General features: G+C 45.2%; 1 protein-coding gene, 1 non-coding gene and 2 pseudogenes across 2 annotated transcripts in view; all 4 read right to left on the bottom strand.

Moving 5' to 3' along the window:
- Positions 1-2,033: 2,033 nt before the first annotated feature.
- On the bottom strand, positions 2,034-2,195 carry LOC126546407 (U2 spliceosomal RNA; annotated as a pseudogene).
- Positions 2,196-2,877: 682 nt separating this feature from the next.
- On the bottom strand, positions 2,878-2,979 carry LOC126546409 (U2 spliceosomal RNA; annotated as a pseudogene).
- Positions 2,980-5,710: 2,731 nt separating this feature from the next.
- senju (UDP-galactose transporter senju) overlaps positions 5,711-27,621 on the bottom strand; it is a 49,940-nt gene continuing 28,029 nt past the window's right edge. Inside the window, exons 3-6 of the mRNA XM_050192094.2 lie at positions 16,455-16,501; positions 15,249-15,388; positions 12,770-12,946; positions 5,711-11,667 (exon numbers count right to left, since the gene is read on the bottom strand). Of these exons, the coding sequence (XP_050048051.1) occupies positions 11,131-11,667; positions 12,770-12,946; positions 15,249-15,388; positions 16,455-16,501 (901 nt within the window). The 3' untranslated portion in view covers positions 5,711-11,130. The remainder of the gene's footprint in view (positions 11,668-12,769; positions 12,947-15,248; positions 15,389-16,454; positions 16,502-27,621) is intronic.
- LOC126546415 (U2 spliceosomal RNA) lies at positions 19,011-19,202 on the bottom strand. The gene has a single exon (XR_007602587.1). It is a non-coding gene; the product is annotated as a U2 spliceosomal RNA (small nuclear RNA).

Here is a 27,621-nt window from a genome sequence, read left to right on the forward strand (position 1 = left end):
ACATCTGAACTGAAATTATCTTGGAGTTGACTGTGTAAAGTATTTATCTCTGATATGAAGTGAAATAATTAATGCAGAATTTTATGGAAGCAGTTCAAATGTGTTCTTACCGTAAGCTTACGATGAAATTGGCACTGTTTTCATCCATAGACCAGTCAATATTGTGTTGTCGCAGATGACAAAACACAACCGTGGAGTGCATTTCGAATACTGTGAGATAACACGAAATCCAGGAGCAGCATCAACATACCAACTCACCAAGAAGTATTTTTGCGACTGCTGACGGTATGCAGCACGTTGAACATCCAGTGAAACATGGTAATAGAAATTTAATTCTGGCATTCTGAAAGTTACGCAGAAATCACAAGGCGCTATCGAAAGAAAGTGACGTTTGTAGCATGATGCTTTGTGCATTCTCCAGTGAATTTTTACACTTAATGAGTAATTAAATATTGATAGTCATGTTGATATTCATAAAAACAATTGAATCACGAGCTCAACACACTCATTCACTTTAAGAATTACAAGAAAGGAAAAACTATTATTTCACAACTGTTGACGGTATGCAGCATGTTGAACATCCAGAGAAAAAAATTATACAGATCCCACGCGCTGTGGGAATTGATGATAATTAGCAGTGATGTTAACGGTTGAAGCTTAATTTCTTCAATGTTTAGGCTAACACGAGAGTTGTGAGTCGATGTTAAACGTTACCTTGCGTGCACCACTGCTGTTTGTCTGCGCAGTACACAGAACACACATGGAGAGGTGTTTGCATGAGGCGTTGTTGTGCGCCATATTTTATAACTTCTGAGAGGGTTGAGCGTTGTCATTTCCTCACATGGCACATCACATTGTGGCGGAAGTATTAAACTTGAATTGTATTATGGAGCTGTACGTTCCAAAACCACACTCAGATTATGAGGCAAGCCGTAGTGGCGAACTCCGGATTAATTTTGACACTGTGATGTTAACATGTCCCAAAATCTGAGTGCATGTACGTTTTCTATTTTGCCCTCGTCGAAATGCGGCTGCCGCGATTGGGATCAAATCCACGACCTCTAGCAATGCCATAGCTGCAAAGCTAATGCGGCGGCCACAGAAGTGTTGATTTGACGGTCGACCACTTCCGTAGTGTCTCCTGGACCCTGTGGTCCACTTTAATTAATGCAGCTCTGCTTGTGCACACCCTGCGCAAGTTGCCCATTTGACATATTTACTTTTCAGAAATAACAGCAACGTACTGTTTGGTGTCTAGAACTTAAGCTTATCCCGTTTCCCCGCAACCGCCATACTATAGTAGTAGGGTTTCCTCGTCATCTCCCCCCCCCCCTTGCTTTCTTATATGTGAACTGCCTTCTTCTCCTTTCTACAGTTCTATATGGGTCATGGGTCCCCGCTGGCCTCGCATATTAGTAGTTAGGGAAGCAGCGCCGCAGTTTCTGCAATGCTTCTGAGGGGAGTCACGGATAATTACAGCTGTCAAGCGGCTAATGTGACCGCCAGGGAGCTCCATTAGCCATCGCACATACAACGCGGTGGGGTCCAAACGAGTTTCTCCCATCACCTTTTCTCTCTTCTCGCGCTGTCATCTACATACACGCTCTGAGCCACCCCCCGACGCGGTGTCCGCGACAGCAGCAGCAGCAGTGGGAAAGTCGAAGGAAGAGGCAAAGAAAGCTTCGCTTCAAAATGTTAAATTCTGGGGTTTTGCAAAATTCTGCAGAAACCACAATCTCACAACGAGGCTCGCCGTAGTAGCGGACTAGGAGTCAATTGATGACCTGGGGGTTTCTTTGTCTTGTACGCAATCAACACTGCATACGAGTTTTCGGATATCACGCCCATAGGAGTGCGGTCATCGCAAACTCGAGCTTACCAACATCGTGCAATCCCCGTTTTAGTACGTTGTAGCGCAGCAAGCCCTGTTTAGTGACGTCGTAGCGCAGCGGGACACAGCAGGGGCGCGAACAGTTAGCACGGCTGCGTCTTTCGTGCGCCCGTCCATATGTTAATTCTGATTTTGGATTAAGCTTAAGTGGGCCGAGCCCGGCGGCAGTGCAATGCCGGGACGACCCGTGGCGCCGCAGGGGCAAGCCCCATGCACGACGACGCCTTACAAAAATACAGTTAATATCAAGAGACCCATAACAGGGCCCTATCAGATATTATACCGTTGTCAGATGGGAAGAGGACTTGGCGCCTTTGAAGGCGCCGCGTCCATGAGCTTTCGTGTACTCATCAACCCAGCATCATTCGATACATTGACCCCGGTACTCCCCCACAACCCGGGCTCACTGGGTGGGGTGACTTGGTTCGGGCCAACGGTCCTTCCCGGACAAGGGGGCTGTTGTGGTGCAGCAACACAGAGTTACCGCACACAACACACAAACAGCCATGTCGGTCTTACAAGACTTAAGCCTGAATGACCCTCGGACTGCCTCGGCGCAAAAAAGGCCAAGGCATACAACCATGCAGAGTACCAAAGCCGTCCGCGGAGCAGCGCGACCAACCAAGGGTGCGCCACCACCGGTTCTAGCTCTAGGGTTCCGCTGAACCAGACAAAACCCCGTAGATCGACTGGCGCACACGGCCGAGTCGAGCGACCTTAGGAGCATGCATCATAACTTAATGGAAAGCTTTCCGCCTGACTCATCAAAAATCACCGCAGGACGGGCCCACACTTCGAGAAACTTCTTCTCGCCCAAGCGGTGCCGCTCCCGGGTGAGATGGAACCAGACCTCCTTCCGTGCTTTCGCAAGCACTTCGTGAAGGCCCGGCGCCCTCCCCCCGAAAACTGCATCGCGTCGTGCCAACCACACTTGGTAGGAGCACTCAGCGAGGAGAAGCACGAACTGGTTGACCGCCTGATTAGGCAAAGGGTGCAAAAATCGGACTGTCTGATAAGGAATGCCTGGGAGATTAAGCTTATAAGAACAGACACTACACTTGATCTTAGCCAAAAGGCCGAGAAGCTATATTTAACATCTTGCGGCGATCTGACTGCCTCAAAGCGGACCCCCAAGGTGGAGCCGGTAGAAAGAGACACGATCAACAAAAATTACGATATACTAACTGAAATAAACCAAGCGGGGAAGTTGTATTCAATTCGATTGACGTGTAAGCATAATAACCTTTATACTATCCCATCTACAACTCCATTGTATTTACGTTTCAAGCTGAAAACAAACTACGTGCCATCACCAAACGTGCGTGCAAGCAGATACAGTGCCACCAGCGTCGGCCTTGGCCCCTGTGACGTCGACCACGGTGAAACGTAGTGTCGCGATATCGAGGGCCTTTTGGTACGGGCTGCACGGCAGCGTATCCGCAAGGATACCGATGGTTGTTTTATTGCTATAGCACTTATATAACACACCAGGCGCATTTCTACCGTCGTCGTACGTCACCGTGAGGTTCCGAGGGCGATAAAATCGTCGCCGTGCGCCGCATGCTGTACGTGCGAGTGAAAGCACGCGAAAGCATGGAATGAAAGAACCAGCGTGAGCCGGCGAACGCTACACAACCACGCGTGCGCGAGCGTGGAAGGCGGTTTGAGGGGAAGGCGGTGCGCAAGCGCGCCGCCTTCTGTCGCGCGAGGCATGGGGGTGAGGCGAGGGAGCTGCGTTCTTCTCCGGCGGCTGCTCCACAGGGCGCGGCCGTGCGAGCGCCGTCTTGAAAGCTCCCTGCAACGTGGTCAAAGCGCGCGCCCGCGCGTGCCTCATATTCAAAGCGATCTGGGATGTTTGCAGAGTGCACGTAGTGTCAGTGGCTTCGTTTGCGCTGTGCTTACAACGTTTCGTACGCGTTGAAGCGAAAGATGCACGATTGTCAGTTCGCTCGCTGCTGCTGCCGCGATTCTTCGCTCCAACGTTTTGACAGCGAGTTTCCGCGGTCCTCGAGCGAGGTGTGTTCATGTTAATTTGCCTGCGCGCGCGTGAAACCATGCTTGTTAATTTAGTTAACGAATGTATTCAAGTTTATACAGCCGATAAAACTATTATCCTTACTTCATATAGCTATCTACTAATTTGCTATCGCAATCAGTGCTTCGCCTTTCGGGCAAAAGTGCGACTTTTTTCGAGTTGTAGAAGCACTCAATACATCAAAATGACCGAAAACTGACCGAGCCACGGGGCAGGTGGGTGTTGTCAGTCGTTTATTTGCAGGTATCCCTGGTACACAATAACTTGAGGGGTAGTGGGGGAAGGGGAGAGGGGAGGCTATCAAACCTTAGAATGTAGCAGGAGATAAAAATTAAGTTTAAATTAAATTGTGGTGTTTTATGCGGTAATATACCACGATCTGACCATGAGGCAACCGGTAGCGGGAGACTCTGGATTAATTTCGACTACCTGGTCTTTTTTAATGTGCACCCAATGCATGGCAGACAGTGCATGTGTCGTCCATCCCTGGTCCCTTGTCTGTGCCACGCTGCACAGATACATAGAAATAATGTCGAAGCTAACCTCCACTGTTCCAAACACTTCCAGATTAAAACTACTCAAAAATTTTCGCTTTGGTCGACTCGGCAACACACTTTTTAATGGGACACTAAACGCAAATATTTAGTCAAGCTAAATTGACAGATCAGTGCTCAAGAATGTCTAAGGCGTCAATATCATCACAAACAGATTTAGTTAGCAAGAAATTGGGGTAAATACAGGACACGATTAGAGACTCCCCCTGGACATTCAAGTATACTAGCCAGATGACAAAGGCCCTCCTCATTAAAATTTTGGCCCTAGTACTCAACCACTCGTAATAAAAATATTGCATTGCATTAAAAGACAAAAGAAAATTCTGCTTGTCCAGTTCTATTTGATCTTTAGAAGAAATAACTCATTGACATTACCCTTGATGACGACATGGGCAACAATTTCCTACAAAAGTTGGGGCGCCAGGTGCATATTTTGTTAATTTCACATTTTTTTACTCTCGACACTTATACTAAAAATACAAAATGATTTCGTTCATTTGTGTTCCTTCAGGTGCTTCTTGAAGTTGCACATAAGAATTCTCAAAAGCTGCCCAAGAAATTCGCTCTAACGACCAGTGATCAGACCACTTTTATGTATTGCGGTATACATTACGACTACTACGTCTTGAAAAAAAAAATTTCACACATTAAAGCACTGAAAATGAGCACATTTCCAGCATTAACTAAACAGTTAAGTGGCTTATGCTAGACCTGGTTTCTGCTCCAGAGTGACACAGCTGTCATAAAACAGTATGCAAAATGGGTCAAAATATGTTGAAAACTTTCTCTCAATTCGTTGTGTATCAGCCGGATGCCAGGGTGGAACAGGAACATTGTTTTATGATGCAGTGTCCTTTCATAGGGTGATGAATGTGTGATCTGCCGACTGCTGCTTGCATGGCTGATAAACGATACTCATCAGAATGCAGTGTTGGTGTGACACGCGATCTCAGTACACAACAAAAATGGGTCAGAATATTGTGAAAACTTTCTCAAGGAAGTACCCTCTTGTGTCCTTTTGTCTTCTAGACTTCCAGCAGAAGGTCTGGAGCCCAACAAGCAAAACTTTTTTGCAAACGTAATTTATTTTTCATTTACAGTAGCTGGCAGGCATGTGAAAAGTCAGGCGATAATGATGCTGGGAAATACGGGTGTAGCAGAAAATAATACCACTCCGGCCGTGGTCTACAGGCAGTGAAGAAAACACACAAAAGAAAGAAAAGGCACATGTCGATGTGAAGGCAATCTTTATTTCATCAAATGCACTTTTTGTCATAACTAAAAAAAGTGTGTACCTTTCTCTATTCCCCTACAAGGTAACAGCTACTAAAAAACTTTGGTCTCTCATCTTTAGATTATGCCACCAAAATAAGGGAAACAAAATGCATGTCTTGCAGGCACAGATAACGACCATACTTCTAGGCATTCCTCCCTTTCGAACACCAACCCGACTTCACGCATTGGAGGCAGGCACACTCCTTGATTAAAATAGTGTGTTTCAGCAACGCATGTTGATGATTGACAGTTTCCTCATTATCAGGTGATTTCAATGTCTACCTGAGCTTGGTGGAGTTAAGGAACATTTATCAAGAAGCTCCTCACTCAGGATCACAGAGGAGCATTATTAAGGGCCAACTGTGACGAAACTTCTTTGTGGCAAGCTTAGTTATAAAATAATAGTTCTGTGCTATTGAAGCAATCTTAGCAAAGCTACAGGTGCAATAATTGTCTTTTTTTATTATTAACAGCCTTTAAAGGGCACCAAAGATTACAACACAGGCACCTGGTGGTTAGCAGGTATGATACAGATCCTAGAACACGGCCTCCGATATTTTCAGTGTGCTGCCAATGATCCCCAATCTCTAAGGTCATGCCCAGGTGCCATAATGAATGTGGGCAATGCGAGCTTTGCATCATTTCTGGTGAGTGGTAATGGTGGCTTTTATTTCGAGTTTTGATGCTAAAAAAAATGTGCCTTTTTGCAAGCTTAGTATTTCAAATGTAAGATTATGTATGGGGGCAGCATATATTTATACTATCTGGAAGCTTTATAATTGCAATCCAAAATTTTGTTGCAGTTGGCCTTCTATTTAAAGTGACTACTTCAGTTGACAGGCAGTGCTGCCTTCCAAACTTGGAAGTCAATGTGGTGCTTCAAGTAGGAGAACAGTCAAAAACAGAGGGTAGGTGATTTAATTGCCTGATGTCCCAATTCGAGTACAGTTGAACCTTGTCATTATAAAGTAGCATCGAAAATAAATATAACTTCGTTATATCTGATATTCGTTGTAACCATATAATGTAATACATGCTGATATCAGCAAGAAACATTAAATTTATTTCGTTATATCCGATAATTCGTTACAACGAGGTTCAACTGTACCTGCCACATTACTAAGGACAATGGCAGCCATTCTGTCAGTGGTTTATCAAAGTTCTAACAGCGTTTCAGCAATTGAATGTGCACACTGTTGAACAGCATGGTTTGGGTGATGCTAAACAAATGTGTAATGAAAACAACATTATATCATGACTTTCCATTGAGGCATGCTGGCTCAAGCACAACATAAACACAAAAACTGTCATAATTCGGTGTTAGACATCCACGACACTATAGTTGCCACTTTCGCTTCAACGACTTTGACTTCAGATTTAGCCGTAGTGTGGTTGAAGAGTGCAGTTCTGGGGCCGTATTCTGATACAGTCCACTTCGGCAATACTATCCTCTTGGTGATAGTGCGATGTCAGGTATGCGCTAATTAGATGCACTGTCAGTATGCGCTAATTGGATGAGCTACGTCATCCAATTTTGTTCAACCAGCCAAACAGCAGCGTACGCTTGACGATGAACTATCACCGAGGCGATAGTATCCCCGAAGTGGATCGTTTCAAAATACAGCCCCTCATTAATAACACAAAACAAATAAATTAATATTTAAAAAATTAAATAAATGCATTTACACTCAAATATTTTATACCTTGATAAAACTTTTTCATAATAAACCATTTTATCTCAAAACAAGTTTTATGAAGGCTTGCGGCATTCACTGAATGTATGACTATTTCTGCATTTAACAACAATATAAAAAACTTGACACTAGCTTTGGAAATAAAGGCCTACAGCAGTTCCAAAGGTTTTTGAATAATGGTATTAAACCAGCCCACGTTAAATAGGCAGTATGATGTAGTAGTTCTCGTGTGACACTTATGCCGAGATTCAATATACACACAGAATGACATCACTCAACTTGTATCACAGACAAGCTCCAGCCTACGTTCTAAATTTCTTGCGGGATTTGCTTCAGAAAGTTATATGCAACAGGAATAAAAATGATACAGGTCAATGCAATGAATTACATAGCTTCAAAGAAAAGAGATATGTTGTTGCTGGACTTGCTATAACAAACTAAAGGAACATCTGCACAAAGAATAGACATCTTTTCTGGACGCATGGATATAAGTTTTCTTGTGTAAGCATGATAGACTAGGAACACATTAAAATATGTTAGAATGAACTTGAATTGTGGTTTATAATGACAAGTGTGCTGCATTGTTTGTTTTGAAAGCTTTGTCATGCCGAAAGTGAAACAGACCCAATTCCAGACATTGCTTAACATGTGAGCTCTTTAAAGCAGATGCATTTTTTATAGTGGTATAGCACAGAGACCACAAATAAATTACTAAAGTCTATATAAATCCCAACTCACAATGTGGGAGCCCCTCCGACTTGTGCAAGTTCGGCTTCTTTAATAAAACAACTCAGTGACCATTTGGTGTTTTCTATAGGCTACGTTACATAAAGCCTTGCACCATAATATTAAACTCATCCAGAAATGATTACGGCATTGCTGCATTAACTCAAACTGCTCGAATTATTAGGTCTGAAGTATTCGTAGATGAATACATATGCTCTGACCTAAAACGAAATTGCAACTCGTAACCTGAACAAGTATATGCACCCGGTCATGTTCCAACAGATATACGACCAGAAAAATCCATCTGCTCGGCAACTGCAAAGGTGGTGTTATTTTGCCATAGTGCACTTCAAAACAAACACCAGCAGCCTGTATCTCAAACATAGGCCCATCTTGGCCGTGTATTCTTTATCAATGTGCTCTTATCAGTTACACATACTGTAATCAGTTGTGCCATTAGCTCCATAAAAGTTCAGATTAAGGAAAATGCTTGTTCAACTTGTCTGAATTAAGGGGTTTCAAAATGCTTTGAAAATGTGATGACCCATGGAACCAAAACTCTAATGTTTGTTAGCATTACACAGAAATGTGAACCACCGAATATTGAATTTTTGCGAATCTATTGCTGTTACATTTCGAATGATGCACAAAGGACAGCCTCAATGACATTTCTTGCAGCAAGGTCATGCTTTCTTTAATTACCATTTATAGCTATGTTGGTGGCAAATAAAAAGTGCTGTAGTTCAGGCGATAAAGCTTACACATGACAAGAGTGACAATACGAGAATGACTTCATCATTAAATGAGTGCTAAATGACAATGGGCATGACTAACCCTGCAGTTTTCATTTTATGTATTGGCGATGAACAAAATACAGTGCAAACACAGACAGAAAGAATTACAAAATGGCATGAACTTTTAATGGTATTGAAGTAATTACTATAGTAATAATTTTAATCACTCTGGGGGTGTGTATATATTCATTTCCCTTCAATTGTGTGCTTGCATTGGCTTATAAATGCTACTCAAAAAAGCTGCCTGCCACAAGATATGTCTCTCGCTTATTCTATCGCCACAAATAATAGACACACAGCAAACTCAGTTCCGATGTCATCATCATGTATTCGGGCATAGCTCCCTTTGATTGAATCAAGGTTACAGATAAAACAGTGTCGAGGGCATGAAATTGTGCTTTTAGCACCCAGAAAAAGATTCACGTCCATCCAGCAGGGCACCTGGACTATCAATATGATGGACATTCCAGTCACATGGTTTTTCACCTGGCTTATATACTTTCATCATAAAACATAACTGCTTTTATACAATTGCCAATGACACATGGACAACATGTCTGTTCTTTTTCTCTAACTGCATTAATGATAGTTACTAACTACAAGCAAGCCTGCCTTGATATCTTTGGTGAAATTATAAATGTATTTGTCAATGTGGGCTGTGATGAAACAGATGACAAATGTCACATGTTTACTTTTCTTGTTTATGGAGCACTTGCAGTGTGGAAAAAGAATTTCAGACTGCCAACAAACCTATGCTGATGTCTAACAGGAAATCGTAAAGCTACGCCTGTCAAAGTGCCGAAGCACACAGGCAAGCATCATCGATACCAAAATGCTAATGCACTTAACGATACAAAGATGGCAATACTCATGAGCATAGCTTCTTTGAAGTGCTTGTTGACAAACTGCAGACTCAAACAATGCCTTGTCAAGGTTGTGGTTGTGACGCATGCAACTTCACCACTACATGAATACGTGCACTGATGGATGTGTCATATTCAGAGAATGCGCTGTGACAATCCCAGGCTCGAAATGCTGGAACCCTGCTGACAATGACCGCAAGTGACCGTGCTGGTCTCCAGATTGTACCCAAAGGGGCAGGAGCTACTCACACGAATTCATGCATACCCCGTTAACATCTCAGCTCGAAGACAGTGCTCCATCTCGTAAATGAGAGAAGCATTAATTTACTACTGCTTAAAATTTGATGCAACAAATAAAAAAAAATGCCAGGGGTGTTGGCAAAAATGCAAATGCTACTATGCAGACTTGCACAGGTGATTCTCATCCCAGTGCTGCCGATGCCATGAACTTTCATTGCCTATGAAAAGAAACTCGTAGGCTAGCTTTCGTGTTACAAGTGAAGGCTGCGATACATCATAAAAGTTGCAATGCATTTAGCAGTGCGTATGGTGAAGAACACAAGCCGTGTCGTGACAAGAAAAAGGATCTTGCAAGAAGCGTCTGCACATTAGAACCCATGTTGGCCGCACACTTGCACACTTTCCAAATGATCTTGGTAGTAAAAGATACTGGAGTACCTGTAATCTTGTTAAATCCTACTACATGGTCCTTAACAATGTTACTGGCACCCAGAAACCCCCTCCCTCTATTACAGCAAGGAAACATGTCCACTGATTGTTCTAAGCTGCACTTTTAATGATTTCACAAGCTAGTACTGCCTACAATTGTTACAGTCACATTTTAACTGCTTGTTATAATCATCATAAGCACTCAATAAAGTGACTTTGCATTACCTTACGATCATAAAGAATTACACAATTTACCGACCAGTCAGTAGTGGCAACAGTAGCTGCGACACTCAATGTGGACCGACCAGGCTTTCAATGAGCTGCAATTACTGTAGGTGGACAAATCAGAAGACTGCTCACCAGTAGCGCTGCTGCAGCCAAAAAAGAATATTGCACAGTAACGAAGCAACAAAAGGCATTGCCAGAAAGCCATATCACACAGGGATGAAAGCAGAATCATGTACAAAGACTAGGTTTTCGAGAATGCGTGCGCTTTACATATAACAGTACCCTCAGGCTCGGCCGGAGAGATGTGACCAGTATGCAACAGTCAACGTAGAAGTTGCAGGCTACCTGCGCACTGGCTAGAAGTCGCATCTTATTTAAACTTATGCTCATCACAACACTATTTATACATTCATTACAGCACCCTTTTCCGCAGTCACGACGGCACTCCGCTGGCTACCGTTCACGAGACTGCGCTCCAAATCGTCATCGTCGTGACAGTGCGGCGTCTCCTTAGGCTTGTTCACGACAGGCTGCTGAGAGTAGCAGTAGATGGCGACAGACACTATGGCAATCGCCGCAACGGTGTACGTGTCAACGGGAATCTTGAAGATAATCCAGCATAGCACAGCCATCACAGACAAGTCTAGTGCACTTGCGAACGTCTTGAGGATCGAGTTGAGGCTCTTCAGAAAGACCGACGTCACAATGCCACAGATGGCACCGTTGACGATGATGGCGATGACTAGGGGGTTGATGAGCGTCGCGACCGAAGCACGAGAGAGCGCGCTTGCTGCCTCGCCCCGCACCAGCAGCACTGCTGCATTGCAGACGATCGAGTCAATGTACATGAACACGTTGTGAATCATGATGTCGATGTTGACGCCTGTGTCCTTGAGCAGGAACTCATTGTAGACACCGGCAAAGCAGGAACAGAAGACCTACAAAGTGAGAATATGCTACCATACACTCCAAATTAAAAGGTTATTTAATGTAGTTGCACCAGTTTTTCAGACATTCCTGGATGAATGACCCAAAACTGTTTTTGATCATTTTCTTTGTCGCGATAAAGCAAGTGGAAACCCTAACAGAGTATAATGGGACTTGTGAAAGAGAAATACAGTCGACTCTCATCGATTCGACCCAGGTGGGGCCACATAATTTCTTAGAATAATCCAAAAGGTCAAATAAGAAAATGGTGGCAAAATGATAGAATTCAAACTTTGTAGTTGAAAGGAGTGTGCGATGTCTTTTTAGTTTTTGCTTTTGAAGCATTATTCAACCAGCACGAGATGAAGTGTGGCAACATGTTCAAACACTGCCTTAGCATAACAAGATGCAAAACAAGCGAGTATGGACGGCTTCATGAGTCAAAGAAGCGTCGGCCACTGTCAAATAAAAAGAAATAAAAAGAACTGCTTCTGCCCAGGGAAGCAGTAGCACCGTCTGCTGAATTCTTTGTTTTTTTAAGCCTTTATAGTAACAGTTGCACACATGAGGCCACGCTGGTGAGAGCCAAAATAATTCAAGCAATGTGCTTTCGAGTTCGACTAAACAAGTTTTTTATCCATATAAGCCATGTGTGGTTTTTCGCCCGAGCTATGCAGTGCTTTCAAATTAGGTGAAAAGTCAAATTTACCAAGGTCGAATTGCACTCCACAAGTAGCATGGTGCTACAATATAAATTCCAATGGGTTTCTCAGGAAGCTTCGCAGTTGAAGAAAAATGTGTACTGGTCGGGAAATCGAATTTGGGACCAACGCCTTACTGGTCCAGCCGCTCTACCATCCGAGCTCAGCAGGAGGCCAAGAGTTTGGGGAGCGCGGCTGAATTAGCAGACAGCTGGAAGCACTGTGACATAGAAGATGGCAAATCAGTTTTGTGGAAGTCCGCAAGATGGAGGAAGCGTTGTGATAGGGAAATGTCATCTGTAAGTGATCAAAGGAGTAATACAGTGACTCCGATAAAGCTTCCTCCACCTTGCTGGCTTCTGTGGAACATGTCTGCCACATAATGAGCCCTGTCGGGCTGTCCGTCACTCACCTGTACCAGCAACAGCAGCATGTGAGCACTGAACAAACTGCTGAAGAGGCCGACCACCTTTCCGCCGGCAGCGGGCAGTGGCTTTGCTGGTAGACCAAGGTGCTTGACGATGCATCCAGCAGTGAGCAGGAGTAAGGACAGCCACTGCTTTCGTGTCAGTTGTTTCTTGAAGAGCACCTGCATGTGAGAAACAATTACCAGGTGTTAGTTTATTCTTTTAGCAGCACCAAATTTTTAAGAAGTGCCTGTGACAGATAGCACAATTCAATTTCAATTTTATTTTCCCATCTTACAATACAGATGAAGGTGTTGCAGAAGAAAGCCACACCAGGGCAGCTTGACGAGTCTACAAACCTAATGTTGAGCAGGGAGGCAGCACTGGAACTTGTGCAATTAAATAAACAAACAAACACATAACTATACCAAGGAATCACTAAAGTACACATGAAACAGCAATATGTACACATAAGTACACTTAAGCCACGTTATTTAAATACATATTGTGAAGCTTTTCGTGCACACAAGAAAACATCGAAATTAATAAGACTATAACCATTAAGAAGTGATGGAAGAATGTAGTGAAGGCGTTCTTGTCCAAGTTTAAGTCAAAGTGTTGGTACTATCCATTCCTCGCCATGTCTTGTTGGATAGCTTAACATCTTTTCCTTTAGTTCTGCTGATTTCCTGAGATTGGTTATATTATTCCTAATTTCCGATTTAAAGATGACACTGAGGCGATATTTATAGAGGTTATGTACTTTAATCACTCTGAAATGACTAAATAAAGCTGCCCTTGGATGTCGGTATGACGTATTACACACACGTCGGAGATACCTTTTTTGGATTAGGTGAATGCGTTCAGTGTTAGTGAACGTTATGGTACCCCAAACTAAGTGGCAATAATTCAAATGCAAGTTGAACATTGCGTTGTAAATCAGCATTTTAGTTTGTGTAGGAAGGATGTTTTTTAAACGACCTATAGCACCAGTGATTTGAGCTATTTTGGTTGAGACGTAATTAACGTGATAATCCCATGACATATTGGAGGAAAATATAACCCCTAGGCATTTGGACTGCTCTATTATTTCTACTGCTCTATTATTTCAGGATGTGAATTTAATATAATATCTTCATGCCATGGGATAAGTTAATTTTTAGATCTGAAAATGACAGCCTTAGTCTTACCCTTCTAAACCTTGAGCTAATTTCCTCGATGAGGCAGCCCATTACCTCTACAAGAAATCAAATTGCTTAATTGAATAACACAATTATGCTAATAAATTAATTACTTTAATTACTTTACAGCCTGCATTTCAATCTACAAATTGTAACTGGTGAGTTCGCAAGTCGTATCCCCTTGGAACGAATTCTCAGGATTATATCAGTTTCGAGACGTTAATTTTTAAAGCGTCTGAAAAAATGTACTGAGCAGTTACTTTTGTGCTTCAATGCATAAAACAGCGTTTTCTTTAAAAAAGTATGTGGAACAACAGTGCACTTTTATCACAAGTTTGACGCTGCACATATTGAAATCACTCCTATCCTCAGAGCTTGCTCTAAGTCAATATTCCTTGAAAACTCGCTAGCTGCAATTCGTAGATTAAAATATGTGCCACAAAGTAATTAATTAAAATATAATTCATTCGTGCAATTATGTTAAATTCTCAATTAAGCATTTTGATTTCTCATAGAAGTAATGGTCACTTCATTGAGCAATTTAGCCCAAGGGTTAGAATCGTGCTATATCTGCCACAGGCGATTTTAAATTTAAAAAAAAAATTGGTGCAGCTAAATGAAAGCACCCCATTTATACTTATCACATGGACAGCACTAGGTTTTGTTGTTTTTTTGCATCCATTCCATTACTCTAATAGAATCACTGGCCATCAGCTCTACGCACCAGATGACTTCCCAAACTCCCATTCCTTTCTCTTGATCTCCACTATAATATTGGCGATTCCCCTTTATTTTCCCAATGGTATGCCTTTATTAAATGTATCAGCTAGGACAGATCTATTGTAACAATTGAGCAAACCATCACCTTTGTGAGTGCGCTCACCTGAAAAGACCGACAGCCCTGCTTGCGACACCTGTGGCTGCGAAGAGACGATCGCAAACCTCCTCTGCGACTGTCCACGTTACAATGTGCAAAGAAAAGTGCTCGTGACCGCGCTCGAAAAACTGGACAATCGCCCCTTCACAGAAGAGAAAGTTCTAGGACACTGGTACAGACGGGTTTCGGCACTCAAGGCCTTAAGGGCTTTGCTCAAGTTCTTAAGGCCATGTGAATTGTGTGAACGCCTTTGACTATTGTTGCACGTAACATCACGTTAGTGTGTGCATTTTTCTTGTTCTTTTTTCCTCTCTTCCTTCTCCTTTTATTCCCTTTACCCCTTTCCCCAGCACAGGGTAGCCAGCCGGTATTTACACTGGCTAACCTCCCTGTCTTTCCTTCCCTTCTGTCTCTCCTCTCTCTCACCTGAAAGGAGAGGCCAGTGATGACAACCCTAAACTGGAGCAGCAGGTTGTAGGTGGTGGGATCAAATGCAGCCAGGTTGACGAAGGCCAGGTTGTTGTAGAAGCAGTAGAGCAGCGCAGGAACAAAGTATAGGAACAGCACTGGAACAATGAGAATGACACAGCATCATTTTTATACATCATCATCATCAGCCTGGTTACGCCCACTGCAGGGCAAAGGCATCTCCCATACTTCTCCAACAACCCCGGTTAATTTTTATACATAAATATGTAAAAACAGTTTGGATCCAGTATGGCTGTTATTATGGATCACAAGTTTTTTTTGTGCTAAACTCCTTCACTGCTAACTCGATGTGCATTGCAGCATGATACAGAACCACGCATCCCTAACCTCGCAGGCCCTCCATGTGGCGCATAGGCATTACTGAACTAATCGAGTTTCTCAAAGTAAAATGCGTCACAAAATTCGTAAAGTGTGACTTACGCACAACCTACAGACACGATAGCATCGGACTGTAATTTGAATATACGAGAAAACATAATTCTGTTATGCGGAAACACGAACATAACATCACAATCCATAATTCATGGTTGGCCCATCTTGGTGGTAAGGTAGCCTCCTCAGACCACTGATGAAGTGTGAAAAGGAGTATCATTGAAATATAGAATTGCCATATTATCCCGACCCTCGCTTTGCTCTTATTTCAGTAACAACAGACAAACTCAGCACGGATTAGGCTCTACGTAAAACTTCCAAAGGGATCACAGATACAAATTGTGCGATAGCCATGCACAGCCAGGGCCAGGTGAGAAGAATTGATGATCAGGAGAGTCAAATTTGCACAAACAGATCAATAATCCATTACATAAATGAAATAAATAATCTGACTTTAGAACAGTGCAGCACGAGACCTGTCCCATGTTGCACTGTTATAAATTCAAAATGATCAATTCACCATCCTAAATTCTGACGTTGCCAAATAAATACATTTTTGTCAGCAGTGCTCCGTAACACAAATGTGTTACACGCTAGGTAGCTCAAATTACAGCAGGACAAGACAGAAAAATTTACTTTTTTTTTCATTAATAATTCAACAAGGTAGACAGCTTTCGTTGAAAGGAGATTTTCTTTCTCAAGCACTCATAGTGAATCAAAGCCAACATACCCAACTTTCAGCCACTCTAAACCAATGTATACTACACGCACCTTTCCGGTTTTTGCTGATCTCCAAGAGCAAGGACTGGAATGAATGGCTGTGAAAGAAAAAGCAAGAAATCATGTGCCAATCCTGCAAACCTTCTACCAGTGTGGCCATCTCATAATACTTGGAGACCATAAATTATTCTACAGTTAGTTTTGCCATGGAATAAAGCAGCAAAATATTGAGAAATTCATAATTTCAACAGGAAGAAACAGTCCGTTCAACAAAAGTTATAACAAATGACTAAATAATGATGCCTGTCAATCAACATGCAAGCCGCAGGATCACATCCCGGCCATGGTGGTCGCATTTCCTGGGGCCAAAATACAAGAACACCCGTGTACTTGGATTTAGGTGCACGATAAAGAACCCCAGGTGGTACAGATTAATCTGGAGTCCCCTACTATGGCATTCCTCATAATCAGATAGTGGTTTTGGCACATAAAACCACACATTTTAATTTTTTATTTTTTTAATCAACGTGCAACCGGCTCACATTTTCCTACACGATGCAAAACATGACTGATGCATGTCATGAAAAAGAAAGCAAGCACGGTGAAGCTGTTGCAATAAAATATATGGACAGCAAACAAAACTAAGGTAATAAAAGCTGTGCCGAGCCTATGGCTGGAGCTGTGCCTATAGTAGGACATGGAAGAGGGGTGAATACAGCACTAAGGCAAGGTGCAAGAATGCCTGTGGGCAACAACTATAGTTTCACAAAACTAGGCCTGATCTAATTCTACTTCCCTTTAGCCAGGCCCAACCTACTCAGTGGCCAGCAAAACTTAAGGCAAGGCATATGAAAGTGACAGCCCTATATTACTCCGACTTAGTTTGCAAGACTATAAGTACACCTGAGGAAAGGGAGACACAGCAGCAATTTCATTATAAGAGACATATTTATGGAATGCGTTGCAGACGATGATGTACCGGTGATGATGTACATTTGATGTGCCGCAGACCACTTAATATGTACACACGTGCAACCTATTGAAAAGCATACAAGCTGCGGAGCGTTCCCTTGCTGAGGTCGGTCAGTAATGCTTGCTAACTCTAAAAATGTGGCAGCCTTTAGAATGCAACAATAACAATTGTATCTAGACTTTTAAAAACTTACACCCTTTGGGGTTTGTCCCCGAGGAATAATTGTTTGTGCTGTGAGCATTTCCTTTTTTTTAGCATTCTACAGTCACTACTTTCCTGTCGGGAAGACTATGTGATGCTGACACGTGCATGCCAATTATCACCCAAAGGTACCAGGAGGGCAGTATTAAATGCATTCAATATATTCACGTCACAATTATCGCTGGAGTAACAATAAAGTAAGCCCCCAATAAAAGACCCAAATGTTTTGAGGGAGACTATACTGCGTGCATATGTTGAAGGCTGAGCGCCAGCTACTTTCCGCTCAGGAATGCCATGCACGATATGGCACGTAAAGATGCTGCATGTCATTCATGACCGGAAAGCATGACCGCAAATGCAATGTTTCAGACTAAGGAAAATGCACACAATAGTTCGAATTAACCTCTTAGGGTCCCTTGTGTATTATATCACACGATATGCTTCAATCCTTCCCAAAATTATCTCGGAGTTCACTGTGTAGAGTATTCATCTCTGATATGAAGTGAAAATGAATGCAGAATTTTATGGAATCAGTTCAATCAAGCTCTTGCCATCAGCTTACGATAACATTGGCGCCATTCTCATCTATAGACCAGTCAATATTGTGTTGTCACAGATGACAAAACGCAACCGTGAAGTGTGTTTAGAATACTGCAAGATAACATGAAAACCCAGGTGCAGCATCAACATCATACCAACTCACCAAAAAGTATTATTTCGCGACTGCTTACGGAATGCAGCATGTTGAACATCCAGTGAAACATGGTAATTCCGGCATTTTAATTTAAACATCATGCGGAAACCATAAGGCATTAGTGAAAGAAAGTGATGTTTGTAGCAGGATGGCTTTGTGCATTATATGGTGAATTTTAACACTTAAAGAGTAACTAAATATTGGGTAGTCATGATGCATATTTTCACAAAAACAGTTGAATCACCAGCTCGAACACATTCACTGTAACAATTTAGAGAAAGGAAAAACTATGCTTTCACGACTACTGACAGAATGCGTGCGTGCACGTTGAACATCCAGTGAAACATTTTTAAATTCTGGGGCTTTGCTAAATTATGCAGAAACCACGATCTGACAATGAGGCTCGCCATAGTAACGGACTACGATTAATATTGACCACCTGAGTGTTTTTAAGGCGTACCCAGTGCAAACTGAACACAAGTTTTCGGACACCACACCCACACAAATGCGGCCATCGCGACATCGCGCTTATCAGCACAATGGTAGTGCTTCGGAGGCACAGCACTTTATAATGGATCGCACACCTTCACTGTTTTGGTGACGTCGTGCAAGCTACTTCAAGAACGTCTACAGTGCGAAGCGCAGCGTGACGGCAGCTGTGACTCAGTAGCGAGTGCGACTGCGCTACAGACCAGCTCGTCCACGACATAATCACATATCGAATCTGATTTTCAATTTCAAGGGGAGGGCCGTACCCGGCTGTAGTGCAATACCGAGCCGACCCATGGCACCGCAGGGGCAAGCCCCGCAAACGGCGCCGCCTTACAAAAATACGGTTAATATCACAAGACCCATCAGAGGGCCGTATCAGATATTAAGCTGATAAGAACAGATACTATCATTGATCTTAGCCAAAAGGCCGAGAAGCGATAACGAACGACAGTCGTCGACATGGCCACCTCTTAGCTGACCCGCAACGTGGAGCTGGTGAAAAGCGACGCGAGAAATAAAAATTACAAATTACTGGCTAAGATAAAGCTTGCAAAGAATTGCTGTCAATTCTACTTATGTGTACGCATTATAACTTTTATACTATGTCGCCTACAACTCCCTTCCATATACGCTTCAAAGCTAAAACAAACAGCGCGCGTTCAATAAACGTGCGTCGAGGCAGATTCCGTGGCGCCAGCGTCGACTATGACGCCCTCGGCACGCTGCCTCAGAGATCGGGGATAAGTTTTCAGCGCGGCTATGGGTTCGACAAGAGATCATGGTGAAATCCTACCGTGCCGCGATATCGAGGACCTCTCGGTACGGTCCGCACTGCAGCGTATCCGCATTACGCGAGGACACCGATGGTTGTTTTTCGAGTTGTAGCAGCACTCAATGCATAAAAACGACCGAAAACTGACCGGTCAATTATATTTCCCGCGTAATACTATAGTTATAACGGCGGCGGGACAAGTGGGTGTTGTCGCCCGTCGTTTAATGTCCGGTATCCCTGGTACAAAATAAGTTAAGGTGTAGGAAACGCAAATCAAATCTTGGAATATAACAGGAGCCAAAAATTAAATTGTGGGGTTTTACGTGCAAAACCATGATCTGATTACGAGGCACGCCGTAGTGGGAGGTTATGGATTTAGTTTCGACCACCTGGCGGTTCTTCAACGTGCACCCAATGCACGGTACACGGGCATTTTTGCACTGCGCCGTCATTGAAAGGCGGCCGCCGCGGCCAGGATTCGATCCCGCGACCTCGTTCTCAACAGCGCAACGCCGTAGCCACTAAGCAACTACGGCGAGTCGTACATAACAGGAGCTCCGAATATCGACGAAATTGTACGCATCGAGGTTAGTTGTAAAGCGTTTAATTAACCACATTTTACTAAAACTTATTTAGATTCCAAAATGTGCGTTGGATCTGAACATGATGATAGGAAAAACAGACAATGGATCGTTGCAAAATACGGCCTCAATGGGGAGTTTTAGAATAGGGGCCCCAAACGTTTTGGGGCCCCAAAGAAATAGCGTCGAAGCCACTGCGCATGCGCACGACGCAAACTGCGTTTGGGTTTTGCGTTGGGAACGCTATTTCACCGATTTAGCGGGAGCCCAAATAGCGTCCCCAAAAGCTTTGCGTCGGCAAACATGGCGGCACCCATCGAAGCGACGGCTCTAACCTAACACAAAACTGGGTTCGATTCGCGGTAACGCGTGAAGTTCGCAAGCTAGGAGAAGTGACTGCGGTTATCGCTTTCTCCCAACTAGCGTGTGTTATGAAGATTGACTCATTAGACGCCGCTGATTTTGAATTCGATTGTGGATTTTATGGCTCGTAGGCCTAACACGGCTAAGCTTGGCTGGTGAAGGCTAGTAAAGTTGGTTTGCTCAAAACTAAGCGCAACTAATTATTTGCTGCTTACAGAATAACCTCTAAATTGTAATTAAACGCAAATACACGCAAGCCAAAATTATTATTCCTATCATAAAGTGGTATACTTTATTTAATTATTTCGAATAGCTTTTCTTTGATGCCGTATAGTGGCGCTGTCAGCGCAAGACGCTATCCGCAAACGTAAAACCCTATTCTAAAACTCTTCACTCCTACGTGCCCCAACGCTAACACCCGCAAAGCTGTTTGGGGCCCCAAACTATTGCGGCCCCTATTCTAAAACTCTCTAATAAACACAAAATATCACCTGGCAGATTCAGAGACTGGCATACATGGAAGTGAGATTGCACTAACGAGAAAAGAAAAATTAGCATGATAACGGTATTGCATCTTTTTCTCAGCATTGTTATTATACGTGGCACAGATAAACATCTTGTGAGCTTTCTTTTAGCGGACGTTCGTCACGCTTGTCGACTTGCGGTGCATCGAGGAAAAGACGTGAGGCGGACAGGGCGCTCACTGTAAAAGACATGCACGTGCATTTAGAACAAAATAAAACAAAACAAAAAACACCAAAGAAGACATGCAGGTGAAACGCGTTACAATCAGCAGGTACGAAGAGCGCTCCCGACTACCGCGATAGTCTTAGCACGGTCCCTGCATATTGTTACGCGAACGAAGGATCAACAACTGGAGACTATTTACAAAGTACATTTACAAAGGATAACTGCAGCGCTGGCCAGTTCAGCCGACAGCTCGAGAGCGTTCGTCCTCTTCGTCTGGGTGCCCACGTGCATCGTCCACAAGAAACACGCAATATGCATATATCCCCGGCGGCAGAAGCACCGTCCCGGTGTGTCTAAATATCGGTGATAACAGGAGAGTACAGTATGGTTTGAGGCGTGCGACATGCACAACGTCAGTGGAATTCGGGGGCAGATCAGGCACTGGTACTGACTGCATGGGGCGATTTCGTATATACGTAACTGGAGTCACGGCACGCCGCACTCGATATGGGCCTGTGTACCGAGACAACATGCAACACCATAGTTCCACGCCAATCAAACTAGCGCGACCTATACAAGTCAACAGAAGGTTCAACGCTCTCACTGTGTTTGCTCACGCGGACACTGACGGGTATGCCAGGCGTCGCTCGTGCTGTTGGCGACGAGTGTGGCTAAGCATGGACAGCTGGGCTAGTTGGTTGTGATTGGCATTATGCCACGTCGTTCCAGCGCACAATTGAACCCGGACGAGAAGGACAACACGAACGTGCGGCGTTCGTGTTGTCCTTCTCGTCCGTGTTCAATTGTGCGCTGGAACGATGTTTCACAATGCGACGAATGTGGCTGGCGGTGGCACAGTGGTCTCGATTGGTGCAGGCGGTGAGTAGCGCAGACGGGTGTGTCGACGACGTGTACCGGGACCGCGGGTCAGGGTTGCCTAGAGGTCGTCCCAGGCTTGCCCCCATAGACGATCGGACATGGCGCTTTGCAGTAGTTGCTCGCACACCTACCCTGCAGGATTTCGGCTGCTGGTTCGTGGTGTAGCACCGGAATAGCCAGGCGGCCTCGGACCTCGCTACTGTTCAGCGGGTGTCCGGGGTCGGCTGCCGTGGTCGCTGGCTCCGGACCGTTGGGGTCTATCTACCAGGGATTCCAGCTGCGTCCGATCTCCTTGGATATTGGTGCCGCCACCTCTCTTCTCTCCCGCCTGCCCTCTGCCTCCGCGCTTGTCTTGCCATCACACTTTTCTGGGTGCACACCTCGAGGTCACCACTCAATGGAACACATCACGCGTACGCGTGGCCCAATCGCGATGAGACTCGTCGCCAAACTTGGTCACGTCGTGTTTTTTTTCTTCTCGACTCGCCATGCGATTACATGCGGTCATTTCATGACTTTCTTTTTTTCTTCGCACACCTCATTAGCTACAACGGAATATGTCGATCCAAGAGACTCGAACTTCCTGCAGTAAGCATTCCACCTGAGCCATGAGCCACAGTTGCCGATACTGTCATCATCGGTACATCACCACTATGCATTCACTGTGCATGCCGCTGCAACACCAAGCACGTGCACAAAGGGAGCGGCAAAGAGAAAGAAGACGGCGAAGGTTACTCTTTGCGCGCGCTCGTCGGACGAGCCGTGCATGCACTCGACGTTCCATTCCATCAACGGTGTGCCACGTGTGACAGTCCTTCGCAGAACGGTCAATGACGCGCAGACCCCAAGAAACCGCATAAGCTATAGGATCAAGACCATATAGGCCGCAGCTACGTGGCCAGTCACAGGTCTTCGCTGCACCCGCCTCGAGGCAAGTTTCCAAAGCGGGCGTGCGCAGTCAATCATTGTTCAAGGCGTCACAATGGTAAAGCCCGCTGCGACCACCCGCAGGCGTCGACGCCGGAATCCAGTACTACGCGTCGCTGACGTCACGGCTGCAGTCGAAGCCACGGAAAACGCCGGCGTCGCTCCGGCCTGTCCTATCACGTGCGTTTTCCGGAAGCCAATACGGCGAGAGCGGCGAGAGCGTTCGACAGCCAGCAAACACCCGAAGCGTGTTGGAGACCCCGCGACGAGTCGCATGAGGACGCTACGAGGTGCACCTAACCTCGGTGCTGCAGTAACGGCTATAGCGGTTGAAAACCACATGGATCGCCCGACATCGAGTCTCAATCACCACTGCGAGAATACGGAACCGCGGAGCGTCGTCGTACGCCGCTATATGTCTATCATCTGGAAGAGGGCCAGGCCTTTTTCTCCAACCCAGCATCGCTCGCCAACGGACGTCTATCACTCGTGCGAATATCCGGACCGCGGCGCCTACCTAGAGGGACAACTAGGGCTGCCTCATCCGCGCTCGTTCCACCCCAAACCCAGGTCCTGGTCTTCTAGCCTCAGCGCCCGGTGCCGATCCTTGTTCGTCCGTGGGCGGTCAAGGACTTCTCAGACGCGTGTCTGTCAACATGATGCTGGTACAGCCAGGTCGACTCCCACTGGCTGCCTGGCGCGCCAACCGATGTCATCCATTTTGCGTCCATACAGCGGACGAGGCCTGCGACGTCGACGGCGGCACCCTGAAGATCTTGGAGGCTATGCTTGCTGCGGGCCAACTACAGAAGGAGCGTCTACGTCCGCGCATCCAGCACGATGCACGGCGTCGACCTGCCCGCGAGCCGGGCCAGAAGCTGAACGCGAGAGCGCCAAGGGTTTCCGTAACTGCCAGTCCGCCTTTTCCTCGACGCTGCCAATCATGCACCGCGTAGTGGTCAGGCGACCACGACGGTCACCCCGGTCGAAAGCAGTACTGAGTCAAGGTGACCTCCGTTCGGGTTCTGGTCTTCCGCGGCACGCTGACGCCTTCCTGTACGCCCAGCAACCGAAGTCATTCCGCTGCTGACTCAGGAAGGAACGTCCGGGACAGCTATCGTGAGGTACGACGTCGCCACGCCGACGAACCTCGGTGGGAGCTAGACGCCAGGAGCTCACGGGTTCCTAAGCGTGCCAGTCACCCTCACCGGAAGCGACAGCGAGAGGTGGCCTTCGTACAGGACTCGTTCTTATACGACGGATGACCGGGTCCGTACAATCTTTAGCTACCGTGTCCCACGTGGCCCTGACGGCGTCGGGCTCGTAGGCATAGTTCAGCCATGGCCCGCCCATCAAATTATTGAACGTTACTTTGCATTCTTAGATAATTATCCTTTCGGCGATTTCAAGCCCGTATGTTATCAATAAACGAAGTCGGTAACTGGTTTACGTGTGTCGGTTCATTCGTGGTCCCCCCCCACTGCCGACTTGTATACTCCAGATCTTCAGAAAGTCTTATGTTAGTAGAAAGTCCCTAAGCTACAGCTGCCGGCACGTACGTCTCTTACGTGGCACACATGAGCTTTTCACGACGTGTTTTGCACGTGCAGACATATAGCTAGACACCCAGCGAATGGTCCGACGGAAGTGTAATTTCGCAGAAAAAATATGCGCACGTAGAGATAAAACAACGCTGAAGAATTTCATCTCCCATGTATGAGAATGCGATATATCATTGAATTATGACACGGTTCACACGGCGAGAACGGCATAAGCTAATGATACGATATACCTAGTCAATTCAAATTTCGCGTACATGTCGCGAATGCGAGATCCTTTACCTCCTGTGCTTGCGGTTTAAGAGGAAGCTTTAGCTCGGGCCCAACTGTGATTCCGCCTATTCAAATTCATGTAGAAAATGCAGAAATGCTTTTCTGAGATAACCCCTATAGCTGGACCGATTTTAATGAAACGTACTGCATTTTTAGAAAGAAAAATTCTAGTGACTGTCGGAAGCGGAATATTTATCTGGGTGTGAACAGTTTAAAACGAAAATTGCCGAAAGTCGGTAAGTGTGAAAAAAAAAGAAAAGAATGGAAACGCGAAGTTTACAAATCCGTGACAACGCACCAAAAAACGATATCGCAGTTATGTGTAAACTGCATCCGTTCAAGCGGACAATTTTGATACTTTTTATAATTTTGATATTCCGTTAAAGCTTACGTTGGTGTGTGTGTGTGTGTGTGCGTGTGCGTGTGTGTGTGTGTGTGTGTGTGTGCGCGTGCGCGTGCGTGCGTGCGTGCGTGCGTGCGTGCGTGCGCGCAAACCTTAATATGGCGGACACACACGCAGGCATCCATAAATGAGCCGGCTGAGTTGCGCCCCGGCTGTGGGGCGCAGCACAAAAGACCGCGCTCGGACGGTCAAACGGGCGCAAAGAGCGGTGATCGAGGTGGTGCCTTCGCAACGGGCCTGTAGTCACAATACTGCTACAACGACATTCGTGGAAATGAAGGGCCCAATGTTGGGGCGTCTCTTCGTATACTCGGGCACGCGCGCATAACGAAGCCGAAGCTGGCTGAGGCGCGCTTCGCGCGCAGCTTTCAATGAAAACCATGCGTTCGATCGCGGTCAGGGACGCCGATGTCCGCACGGCGGCATCGCGGGCGTTGTATCACGTGACGACCGCTCAACAACCGCGGGCGAAGGCGGACCGTACGTGCCGAAAGAAAAGAAAGAAAGAAAGACAAACACCACTGAAAAGGCGCGTATGGCCATATGGCTTGCATCCGTAATCCTGCACGTCATGTCCACATGGTATACTGTGCGAAAACTCGTATGTTTCCATGCAAACCCATACGACCATACACGATTATACTGACGGGGCACATGGGCGTTTCATAATATGGGGAAAAAAAAAAGAAAGGAATGAAGGATGGGACTGATGGACGCCGGGCTATTGACAAATTGTTGTCGTTTGCCAGACAAATGGCATCCCACGGCAGAGACTACATCGGTAGGGGGTCAAAGGAAATGGTAGGGGTGACGTGATGGACACGCAATTTCGCCGTTACCTATTGTATAGCTAAAATAAACACGAAACTCACGCTGCGAACACCGTGCCTTTCAGCGCGGTACACAATAACGAACATATGTTGTCACGTTATTACCGGTGTCCTCTCGAAACCGGTCGTGTCTTCCCTCTCCCTCCCCCCCTCTCTCTCTCCATATATATATATATATATATATATATATATATATATATATATATATATATCACGATTTGCTTCCTGCGATATTCTCTAAATATGGTGAAAGCAATTGCACGCTACTGTACTACGGCGATTCGAGTGGCTGCAGAGGTCAGTCAATGTAATTGACTAATTTTCAGTAATTGCGTGCAGCGCTGCGAAAGTCTGATAACTATATACCGGGTGTTACAGCGAACAGTTTCAAAATTTTTTTTAAAGACTGCCTGTGGCAGATAGTAGACCCTGAGGTGGTCTACTCTAACAGGCGGACGTTACTTGCACAAAAACTGAAACGCATAATAGACAAATTTAAAAACAAGTACTAATTATGTTTTAACTATTACCTTATGACCCATATTGGAACAGAGAGTTCAGAGAATTCTAGCCAGGGACTTCGCAAGGCGGATCCACTTGGAACGAGTTTTCCGGGTGACACTAACTTCAATAGAGACTTTTAGCGTGTCCGGTATTCGGGCAAGCGCGGGCGGTTTTCCGGTTTAGCAGGGGCGTCAAGGTGAGCGGCCAGATTGGTGGCGCCAGCTGGTGGCGCAAAGCTCAACCACACAAACACAGAGCTAATTACTATATTCTGCTTAGCTGCTGGCGTAAATTTTCGACAGTGGCGTAATCGTGTTCACAATTACGCCGCTGCCAAAAATTTGCACGAGTGGCGAAGCAGGATATGGTGAGTTACTGCAGTTTTAGCCATGCGTTTGTCCGGTTGAGCTCTACAACACCAGGCGGCTTCACCGCTCACGTTTACGCCCCGACCATCCGGTAATCCGCCCAAACCGCTCCCGTTTACCGGAATAGCGTACAAGCTAAAGGTCTCTAATATGTTCATTCCCGGACTTTACGGGAAAACGCATTGGCGTTCCGCTTACTTTTGTGCTTCAATGCACAAAACGACCGTTTGTTAAGAAAGCAAGTGGAACGACAGTGCATTTTTACTACAAGTTTGACGGCGCGTATCTCGTAAACGGTGTCATCCACAGAATTATTTTCACGTGCATATGCCTTGCAGTCTCACCCGTCAGAATTTATAGATTGCAATATGTACCATAATGTAATTAGTTAAAAAACCTAATTCGTGCATCTTTGTTAATTGTTCGATTATGCATTTCGTTTTTTTTTTTTTTTTGCATGTCCGCGTCTTCAAGTAGACCAGATTATGTACTAGAATTGTGCTATCTGCCACAGGTAACTAGTGTTCGCTGAAACACCCTGCATGTATAGTCCAAAACTGTTAGTTCATTACTGCAAAAAGGAGAGGGGGAGGGGAGAGGCTGGAACTGCAGATCGCAAGATAATTTATTTAGCCGGTTTACAAAACATCCACAGACTTTTCTTTTTCTATCCTGTCTACGCACTATCAAAAAAGCTCTACAGTGGTAT

Source organism: Dermacentor andersoni, chromosome 10 (assembly GCF_023375885.2).
Source record: "Dermacentor andersoni chromosome 10, qqDerAnde1_hic_scaffold, whole genome shotgun sequence".
NCBI classification, from domain to species: Eukaryota; Metazoa; Arthropoda; class Arachnida; order Ixodida; family Ixodidae; genus Dermacentor; species Dermacentor andersoni.